We start from the raw sequence: 10,994 nt of genomic DNA, 5'->3' as shown, positions 1-10,994 counted from the left end.
CAGAAAGAGATGGACATCACACTGCACCAGCAGATAGAAGGAGAGAACAGCAGCGGCTCTGTGGCTGCTGGAAATGGGAAGAAAGAACGACAATAAATGAAAGTGAAGGGAGAGGGATCGGTTTTCAGACCATCACTGTGCTGATACATTATTAAAGATACACTTACACACACACACACACACACACACACGCACGCACGCACACACACACACACACACACACGCACACACACACACACACACACACACACACACACACACACACACACACACACACACATACATAAAGGGATGAAATGGAAGGCATCACCACTCTCAGGAAGAGTTGGTAATAAAGAAATGTGTACATGTAGGAGTATGTGGGTGAGAAGCAGAGCATGATTCATTGTGGCTCAATAAAATACATTTAAAGATCCTATTGGCTCATGCAGAAGACAACAATGAAGGAAATGAAAAGATATCATTTAAAAAAGCAGAGATTTGTGCCATAATAACACATGAATGTAACCATAGCTGTTATTTACCAACTGTGCAATCACCTTTTTATTTGAGAATAACACTGTCACACTTTTTTGGGATAACATTCAGATTTTGTGAATAGTATAATTAGTGACGTCCAAATATGAATAATAACTGTTTTTATTATTTATTTAGAACATTGAAAATATTTAACCTAATTTAAGTTATTAATGTGATGATCATTGTTCAAGATCATTTTTCTTTCACTATCACTAAAATAAAAGTAGTTTGGACAAAAACTCTTTACTCATGGTCCATTTACAATCTTTTCCTGAAAAACTGGCAGTGGCAACTGAGCAAACTCCATCCTCTGATGAAGATTTGGTTGCTGGGGAAAAGGGACTTTTACAGAGAAGAATTCAAATTATCTGCCAATAAAGTTTACAAGGTAAACATACACGACAGTACTAGTGGTTAGGGTTTTACCCCTCCCCGTGTAAACCAAAGACATTGATTTCCTTGATCTAAATATGTGCATTTAAAGATGTCTGGATGGACATACACGACAGTACTAAGGGTTTTACCCCCTGTAAACCTTGATTTCCTTGATCTAAATATGTGCATTTAAAGATGTCTCTTTGTTAGAAAAATGTAATATATATAGTTTTAAAACTATGTCAGTGGGAAGTAGCATGAATCATATTTTAGCAGTAATGCATCAGAATCAGATAGAATTTTGCATGGAATGATCCCACTAGAATCTGAAAGTACAGAAGAGGCTAAAATGATCACAAAAAATCTATGTTGACAACGTTTGTCTTCTGTTAAAGTAAAAGGAGATTCACACAACTGTTTTTTCTCACCCTCTGTCCTTTTCTCTGTGACTCCTCATGTGTCTCCTTTGCAGATGAGTATTCAAAATAATTACTTCAAATTATATACACCTTCTTTATTTCATCTTTGTGTTTGAGTTTTCATTATTTTGGATTTGAATTATAGAGGTGTATCAAACAGCACAAGAAAAGTGTGTTTTAAATTACATATTTTTCAAATAATCCTATGTTATTACACATTATGCTAGCTGTTTGTGTTGTTAAATTGAGCCTTTAGGTTCCACTCTGTAAACCAAAGAACACATGTGTTTCTGTGGTAATGAATTAGTTGAATAGGATCAGGTGAATTTTTGTTGAACAGCACAGGGACATAATGCTAACATAATCTGGGGCACAGTGGTAGTAGCTGCTCTTCCTCTCTCATCTCTCTCTCTCTCTCTCTCTCTCTCTCTCTCAGTCCCCTCATCTTGTCCCGTATCTCTTCTCTTCCCAAAGTCGAGCATATATGACAGTCGTATCGTTTGAGTCTTTCTCAGTGAAGAAAGTAAACAAATTAAGACTATATTCGGCTGAAAGTGAATATAACTAGCAAGCATCACTGGCCACTGTTTAACGCAGTGTGACCACACAGGAGCTATTGGTCAGATGATTAATGGAGATGAACTACATGCAGCCCACTAGTTAAACTATCAAGCTATCTGAATTACGCTGGATTCAGCTGCCTGTCTGCAAGTTTCTTTAAACTGTTGACAAAATCAAAGTTCCACAGTGTTTAGTAAAGACTTTGTAAGTTTCTAATCTCTGCATTGTACGATATCTTTGCTGCAACAAATTCAAGTTCTTTTAGTCAGAAAATACCAAGGTCCTGGCCTGGGTGACCTCAGTGGTCGGCACGGCCATGTTAACACATTACATTAATACATTTTTTTTAAAAGGATCCCTTAAATTTGCATCTGTGGATCAGTGGTAGAGCAGGGTCGTACTTTAATCAGAGGATCGACGGTTCAATCCCTGGCTCTGATAGTCCATGCCGATGTGTCCTTGGGCCAAACACTTAACCCTGAAGCTCCCGAAGGCTGTGCCATCGGTCTATGAATATAATGTAAATGAATGCTTAGTTAGTCCTGATGGGCAGGTGGCACCTTGCATGGTGGCCCCTGTCATCAGTGTATGAATGGGTGTGAATGGGTGAATGATGACATGTAGTGTTAAAGCGCTTTGAGTGGTCCGAAGACTAGAAAAGTTCTATACAAGTACAGTTCATTTACCATTTACCTTTTAAATTTTATTATTAAAGAATAGTGACCAATATGCATTGCTCTCTGGTGAACCAGGACACTGTTTATAAATGGCCTCAAAGATATTTTTTGCATTTCTGGACTACCATTTATTATACTATGAATCCAACATATATGCCAATACCAATATATAGTTGCAGTTTGTGGTGTAGGCAACAAAGCCAGTTTCCTAGGGTGCAAAAGTGCAGGAGGCATAGAGAGAAAGGGAACCAAAAATGCAGAACCACCAGCACCAACTCTTTGGCAGGTAGCATTTGATTGATTTATAATAAAGATTTGTTAGTGAACATGCAGTACTAAATCCCTTTATACTTATGGCTAATGGCTGTTCCTGTATTTTGACCTTGAGGCCCTGTCTTGTGAGGGGTGGGGGTGTGTGTAAGGCATGGACTACTGTTGTCAATTACACCTGTGCATGTCAATGACAAACCAAAATGTTTGCTCTGAAAAAGTTATTTTGAGACCGTTTTTGCATTGGGACCCCATAGTGTTAATCCAGCATGAGTCCCTGTATGATTCAATTGGAATAAATCAATGAGTGTCAATGTACAATTCTAGCTCCCACAATGGCCTTAATTAGGCTATTACATGCTTGCAACAATACAATTGGAGAATTGTAATCCTAGTTGTAATTAAATTCTGAACATTACAGAACGATGGAGTAATGCATGAGCTGAGCTCATAGGAAGGGAAGTGGACCAGCTGAAACCAAAATTCCTGGTGGTGTGGGGGAGCATGGAGAAACGGAGGCACGGGGAGAGGGCAGGGGGAGGAAGGCTTGTTGTCGGAGCAGGAAAGATAAATGAGCCGGGCTGTGTTAAGGGATTGCAAATTCTAAGTGGTTTGTGAAACGGAGAGACTGCACATCCCTCCTCCTGCCCCTCCTCCTCTCTCACCCCCCCGCTGCTGCTGCAGTCAGCCTCGTGAACGCACAGACCTGCGGAGCTGAACACTGCTCCCGTCATTCTTCTCTTCTCTCCTCCGGAGTAGCTGACTGCATTCCAGCATCGCGGTGGCGACTCTTCCATCGTGACATCGACCTTGCTTCCAAATTGACCCCTCTCCTATTAGACGTCAACGGATTACCGAAAGCTGACATTCCTGGTGCTTTGTGCTGCTCCCATGCAGCATGTTATGTGCGTTGTAGCGAGCCTTTCGACAGGAGAGCCGTTATTGTGTAGGCGGGTTGATGAGGACGCGCACCTACATGACGAGAGGATCCGGACAGAATATAGATGTTTCCATAAATGGGAATTATAACGATCTATTATCCCTCCGGCCGAATATCACGGACATTCTGCGAGTTTAGTTTCAGCACCTTGGACAGCGGAACGAGTTTTAAATCTGCATGGTTTAATCTCGGATCTCGCTTTGATATTCAAGTTCAGTTACCAAACATCAACTCCAGCCTGCTCTAATGTGAATGAGCTGTCTCTGTTCACTGTTCTGGAATGGCATGCCAGAGACCATTTATTCATAGAAAATAATCATTTCCATGGTGGTATTTTAGTTGGAGAGCTGCAGCTGGCTGAGATTGTTTAATATAAATTGCATTTGTTTGTCAGCTGTTAGATTCTTTATTTGCAACAAAAAAGCAGTCAACTTAATCTTCATTTAAATAAGTATTCTAAATGTGCTTCCATCTCTGAATATAATCAACTTGTCCCGCTCATGGCCCACGACCACTAACCCTACAGACTCCAAGTTGAACAGTGCAGGAGGAATAGAGTGACTTAGCTGACTGAGCCTTCAGCGTCCAGCAGCTATGGCTTGGCTCTGCCAAAGCCTCCTCCGCAGGACTGTACTCCACTACTCTCTGACCCTTACCCTCACTGTCCTCCTCTCCTGCTCCTGCCCGGCTCTAGGCAAGAAGAAGCTCTACATCGGAGCCCTCTTCCCCATGAGTGGAGGCTGGCCTGGCGGACAAGCCTGCCTCCCCGCCACTCAGATGGCTCTGGACCTGGTTAATAAGAGGGCCGACATACTGCCGGACTACGAGCTGGAGCTGATACACTATGACAGTATGGTGAGTAATGAACAAGGCTATTTCACCCCCAGAATAGACTCTGTTCTTCCATCTTTGACTACATTGTAATATTAGTTGATTACAATCCAAATACTCTGCAGACTGTGTGACATCCATGCATCACTAGCATAATTAAAGTATAATTTTACAAATAAATTTCAAAACAACAAGACTAATGCTTTATAGAGAAGTTAAAAGCCAAACCTTTGGGTTGCCAGGTTGTGAAAACTCCCTTTTACTTGTTGCACTTGCATTTTAGCCACTATTATTTCTGGGATTCAGACTATTAATTGATTAAAACCTTTTATTTTATATTAAAGACTTGATGGTTAATTAGAAAATGTAAGACCCACAAGTGATTATTAATGGATGACCAACATTTAACAAGAATACAGGATTACTAGAAGTAAAGGATAAACATCAGCCAATTGGATTTTTTACAACATAGCAACATATTTATGTATTAATGAATTGAAACTGATCCCCCCCAAAAAAATGAGTGAGTTATTACCAATTGATACAACAATTAGTTACATAAAGGGGAACAGAAAAAGGACTTCAAAGTGTGCTCTTGAAGGGCGGGCTTTGCATAGCAGCTCATCTGTGTTTTGAAGTGTGTGTGAATGAGAAGCAAATTGTAAAGCTCTGTGTACACTGAGGTTAAAAGGGGCTAGATTGATGCAGTCCGCCCATCTTTGGAGTCCACATAGTAGACTGTTTCACTGTGGCTGTTTTATTTATATCGCAACACTGTAATTACTTTTTCCACATCACGTTAGGCCATCATTTGGATAATTGGCAGTCCTCTGTGTGTTGTATGTTTTAAAATGCAGCATTCAGGTCTTAAAATGGGCCGCAGCCTCAGAGAAACGTTTTACAGTACTTACTGTATAGTGGCTTTAACTACTGTGTCAGGGTGTGTTTGTTTCAGTCCAGCAGCTATACAGCATGCACACATTCAAACAGCACTACACTCTCTGCTAATGGCTTCTGGTCTGCTCACCCAACAAACTTCTAGTCTGCTCACCCAACAAACTTCTAGTCTGCTCCCCCTACAAACTTCTAGTCTGCTCACCCAACAAACTTTCCTGCTCGTCTGTTTCTGTTGGCTTTCACTCAAACTGAACTCCACACATTATGAAAGCAACACAATATGTTAATTCAAAATCTGTGCAGGAAAATGGACCAAGGAACGCTGTGGTAGAGGAAATACAATAAGAAATAGAAAGTCAAATAGCAAAAAAATGTCAGGACAATGGATAAGCAATAAGTGAATACATGTTTAAGTAGCTCAACATTATTGAAGTTGTTTTAACTTAAAAAAGGGAAAAAATAAGTATTTTCATTCCACAGTTTTGTAGTGTCTTCTAACATGAGTATCAAATGTAAATCAAATGATCACTAGCTGACTTTGAACTTATTATTATACTCTTAATTAACTTATTCTATGAAATCACTTTTTTATCTCTATTAACATAAAATACAGTCAGTGCTTTGCTATTGAACTAAAACATATATGAACACAATTTGCACTTTCACACATTAAAAAGTGAATCAATATACAGAACTCCTAAATTATTAAAAATATGATTTCATTTGCAAGTTATTTCAAAGTAATTAGAGTCATAACTAAATTATAATTGGCTGTATAAATCAGTTGGGAAACTGAACTTTGTAAAAGCAAAAACATGTGTTGGCTTCCTAAGGTCTCTGTCACCAATAACAAAAGAGGCAAAATTGATTATTCCCCCCCTCTGCTCTAGGATTCCTTTCTAGAAGCAGCTATGAGTTGAGCGACTGCTGATTCTGCGATGTGAGCTAGTCAAGATTCTCCCCAAGAGAAATCAGAAAGGATTTTTACTTCTATTTACTACATACTTTCAAGATAGCATGACATGTTTGGTATCAACAGATTCATTGCAATCTCAAGATTTATATGATGTCACTTCAAATCACAGTAATTTTAATGCCAGTCAGATGATCTTCCTCCATTTCAGAGGGTTAAAAGTAGGCCAAGTAAACCAAGAACTGAAGAGGAGAATAATTCAAATTTTATGATCATGGTGATCAATAAGGCAGGCAGAGGTTTTGGCCTTGACCAATTCAAACAGGACAGTTTCATTCTGAAAGGAGGTTAAGAGGTTATGTCAATCCTGTATGCACAATGTGTCCACACTGATAAAGAACCTCCCGGCAGGCCACACTTATTAGTGCACTATTTATGTTATTTTATTTTTTGCAATACAGAGAATGCTTTTGTAAAGGGCCCACAGCCGGATGGCTCCCAGAGACAGTAAGTCCTACCTGGATTTGCAGGGTCTGTGTCTCTCTCTCTCTCCTCATAGCTGAGAGTTGTGAGAGGCTTAGCCCCAGATGTTTGTTTTTAAGGCCAGTACTACCTGATTTTCACTGGAAAAAGGACCTGCATTTTGATTCAGCACTGCAGACAGGGACCATAATCAGGCAAAATTATAATAAAGTGACTATATATAATTTTGTACAAACAACTAATTCGTGTTTTTTTCTTAGTTGCCCTGATTAATTACAAGATAGTGAAATATTCAACCTTTGTGGTAGCAGATTGTTAAGAGCTATTCTAAGAGTTGCTATTTCTGTAAGTCCACTGGCAACCATTTTTGTGCTCATTTTTCATGGATGTAGCTAGGAAGCTAGCTAGCTATGTAGAAGATGACGGCCCAGTCTACAATTTTATGACTGGTCGAATGTTTCTGCAACCGGAGCAAACAGCCATACACAGCAGACCTACAGTGTATGAACTAATGCTCTGTCTACAGTAGCCTGCTGATCAGTTCTTTGACAACATGAGCGTTCAAAGCAACTTGAGGCATGAGGCATTACAACATAGGGTATGACAATAAAGTGCATGGACAAAGAGGGGCAGCTGTCACAAGCCGAATGCAACCCACAGTGACAGGATGGACGTCCATACAGTATATGGGCTTCAACTGGTATGCATACTAATCTGAGCTGCCTTCTGAGTCAAATCAAATCAAATGTTCATGTTTGTGGCATGATTCAGGGTTAGGGTTGATTACATGTTTTTTTTCTCTGAAAGGCACCACCATATCAGGGATTAAAGGATGTTTCTGTCTGACTGGTCAGTACCCATGTTTGTTACTCCTCTCCTGCAATTTGTCAAATAAATGTTTAAGCTTTATTAAAAGCACAATTTGTATCTGTTAAAGCTTGTTGGCATGACAACAGTAACTACAGTTCAAACAAACACAGATTTGGCTCTAAGAAAAAGGAAAGATCATGCACCTAGTATCATTGCACAAACAGGAGCAGATGGCCTGATGATTTAAGCTCGTCTGTGTGAGAAAGCCATATTGGGAGCAGTTAGCCAAATGTTAGAAGTGCTGGCCGGAGCACTTATCGATCACAGCCCTCTACACCACCAGCTGCACATCACACTGAACATGCTTTGACGGATCTCCTACTGATCACAGTCCAGATCCAAAAAACTAAACAAAACAACAAACAAAAACTGCCTCATCAGTTAGTATTCAGAGAATTTCTCAAGTTTTCTTCTGAGATCTGGTGAAACGATAATGTGGTGTCCTGCAGTGCTGAAAGTTGAAAGGAGGTCCCCAAGGTTCAGAGTGTAAGGGTGGGGGGGAAGCTATCTCATTTGAACGTGTTGCTGATTTCCCCTGAGTGACAGGGTTAATCAATGAGTCAACTGTAAAGAATGCAGCTCCGGATAACGCTGAGCCTGCTTTAAAAGCCATTCTATTTGATTCAGGACTGAAGTGGGCAGCTTTCTTCAAGCTTCTTGTTACTGAGTCTGTTGACTCAGTGTCATTAGGTGAGGAGAGTAAATCCAGCACATGCCTCAGCACCCTCCTTTAACCCCACACACATGGATTTTACCCTCACAGAAAGGATGTAGACCGCTTCAACAGGTAGTTGATAGGAAACACCTTGGGTCCAAGTTTACATCCTGTCAGCTATTGATGTTGGCAAACGCTGCGGCACAAAATTATGTCAAGCCCATTTTAAATGTTTATGGTTGTAAATGAAACGGTCTCTGACCTTCACCATGACCCTTTGACAGAGCTGTTCCGAACATGTAGACATCCAGTGAACCATTAGATGTAGCAGCATTTTCTATCCATGTTTTAAAACTTAGATTTGTGCCAAAAAGGAAAGGTTTACCTTTTGATTTGATAATTTTACACTAAAAGCAGACTGTTGAATATGAATATATTCTTTAGTCAAACTTCAAAAGCCTTATTTTAAGGCCTTCATTACTTTAAGTTAAAGGTGTTTTTTTATTTTGACAGCACCTCCTCTTGCTCCTCTGTGAAATTACTCTTTAACTTTGCAGTTACTGTTATTGTGATTGAATCTCTGAAGTTCATTGAAAAGGAACACGGTGCAATTTAAAAAGTGATGTTGTATCTGCTCTTTGTTAGGTACTATATCAGAGAAATCCATTTATAATCATTCAATAGATTGTATGTTATCCCATATAATGACAGGCATCAACATAATTTAAAGTCAAAATAAATTTAGAATTCTCTTCACTTTTTTGGGTTATGGACATTTCCCCATTTTTCATTGTTATTTCACCCATCACTCTTAAGATTCTTCTGTTGTCCGGATGGGTTTGAACATTGAATGGATAAAACTGATCGTTATTACATATCTGACAAGGAATGATAAAGGAGTTAACAAATCCTCTTTTAAAATGTGCATTACTAACCATGAAAAATTATCCACCACCTCACACCCATCGGGGTGTGTTGATGGTGATATCACAACAGCACTCATGTATTAGAAAAACAGAGTTGTCACGTGTTTTCAGCCCCACAGCCCATTCAAAGGCTGTAGGTAATAAACACTTGTTTCTCATAGTGGCAGAGAAGGCTAAAAGCTAGAAGCAAACTATGTCAAGAGATGCTGCAAAGAAGTAGGCCCGACTGCTTACATAGCACAACACCCAGCCTGCTGTCCGTGAGTACATGGTTGTCAAGGCTAGTTTCAATGGGATACTTTTTTACTCTCCCTGCTCTTATTCTTTTGAGACGTTCTGTAGGAGAGAGACGAGCCCGGCCCATCTGCATCGGCTCCAGTTCAGGCAGCTGACTTGAACTACCCCCGTACACTAGGAAAGCATTGACTTGTAATATCTGTTAGATACATGTATTGTGTGTATGTACTGGTTAAAGTGGAGGGAAACTGAACACAGGCTATGAACACATATAACACAGCTCACTATAATAAGTGGTTAAAAACAGAATTCATTAAAAAATATACTGTTCTGTACATGATTCTTCATATAACCGTAGAAAAAGCTGAGGCATAGCCAGCAGGGGGCAACGTGAGGCATGTTCCAAGGTCACCGCAACCTAAGTCCTTAGACAGCATTTCTTTGTGTAATGCTTGGGAACACATTTACCCACCAGTCAAGCCTCTTTACACTGTGTTCCTCGCTTTCTATTTACAGCTTATAGTCAAGGAAAAATGAATAAGTCATTTAATGATGAAGGTGAAGGTGTGGTGGCCATTAATCATTTAAGGATCATGTTTTGATGACTGTCATATAACAACACACATAAACTTTCAAAGTAGAAAATGACCTATGGCTTTTTATTACTTGCTACTTCATGTTGTTTTTCTGTGTTACATCGCTACAGTTACCATAGATGTGCTGTCAGGCACACAGAGCCCAATGGAGACACCGCTGTGCTCCACACTCTCTTCCTTCTCCTTTCCTTCCTTAGCTTTTTGTGCCTAGTAATTCTGCAACAGCAGTGAGGCAGCTAAGATATCATTTATAGTAAATCTGTTGGAAGGAGCCCCACTTCGCTTGTATAATGCCTTGTATGACCAAGGTTCCCTCGCAGCCTAGTCATTTCAATTTTTTTCAGCTAAACTTAGGCTTGTTTATGCCCATCATATACAAAGTAAGTCAGTCAGTCAGTCAGTTTTATTTGAGAGTGCTGAAGGCTTAGCTAAAATACAAAATTCGGATGTAGTTGTTGTTATCTTAAAGATGTGCAAGGGCTGAGTGGAGAGCGGTGCGGCAGCGGTGCGGCAGCGGTGCGGCGGCATCGGGGTGTAGGCCATGGTCAAGCCCTACACCCCGCCCGACCACTTCGCTCTGCTGCCTCGGGGCGATTGGTTGCCCCGTCACTCAGAGGTCCCTGCGGCCGATCGACCCGGTCGCGGCTTTTTTCTGTCCTGGCCCCTCAGTGGTGGAATGAACTCCCCAATGACGTCAGGACAGCAGTGTCGCCGCCCATCTTTCGGCGCAGGCTGAAAACTCACCTCTTCAAGAAGTACTACCCAGAGCCTTCCACTTAGCACTTATTGTATTTGTATTAGTTTGTTGCACTTATTGCATTCGTA

The 10,994-nt window shown here is 40.4% G+C and overlaps 1 protein-coding gene across 1 annotated transcript in view; it reads left to right on the top strand.

Moving 5' to 3' along the window:
- The first annotated feature begins 4,475 nt into the window (after nt 1-4,475).
- The window catches only part of gabbr1b (gamma-aminobutyric acid (GABA) B receptor, 1b), a 54,852-nt gene continuing 48,333 nt past the window's right edge, over nt 4,476-10,994 (top strand). Inside the window, exon 1 of the mRNA XM_054606715.1 lies at nt 4,476-4,616. Coding sequence (XP_054462690.1) covers nt 4,491-4,616 — 126 coding nt within the window. The 5' untranslated portion in view covers nt 4,476-4,490. The remainder of the gene's footprint in view (nt 4,617-10,994) is intronic.

The sequence above is a fragment of the Anoplopoma fimbria genome, chromosome 10 (assembly GCF_027596085.1).
Source record: "Anoplopoma fimbria isolate UVic2021 breed Golden Eagle Sablefish chromosome 10, Afim_UVic_2022, whole genome shotgun sequence".
NCBI lineage: Eukaryota > Metazoa > Chordata > Actinopteri > Perciformes > Anoplopomatidae > Anoplopoma > Anoplopoma fimbria.
This window is presented reverse-complemented; position numbering and strand designations above follow the sequence as displayed.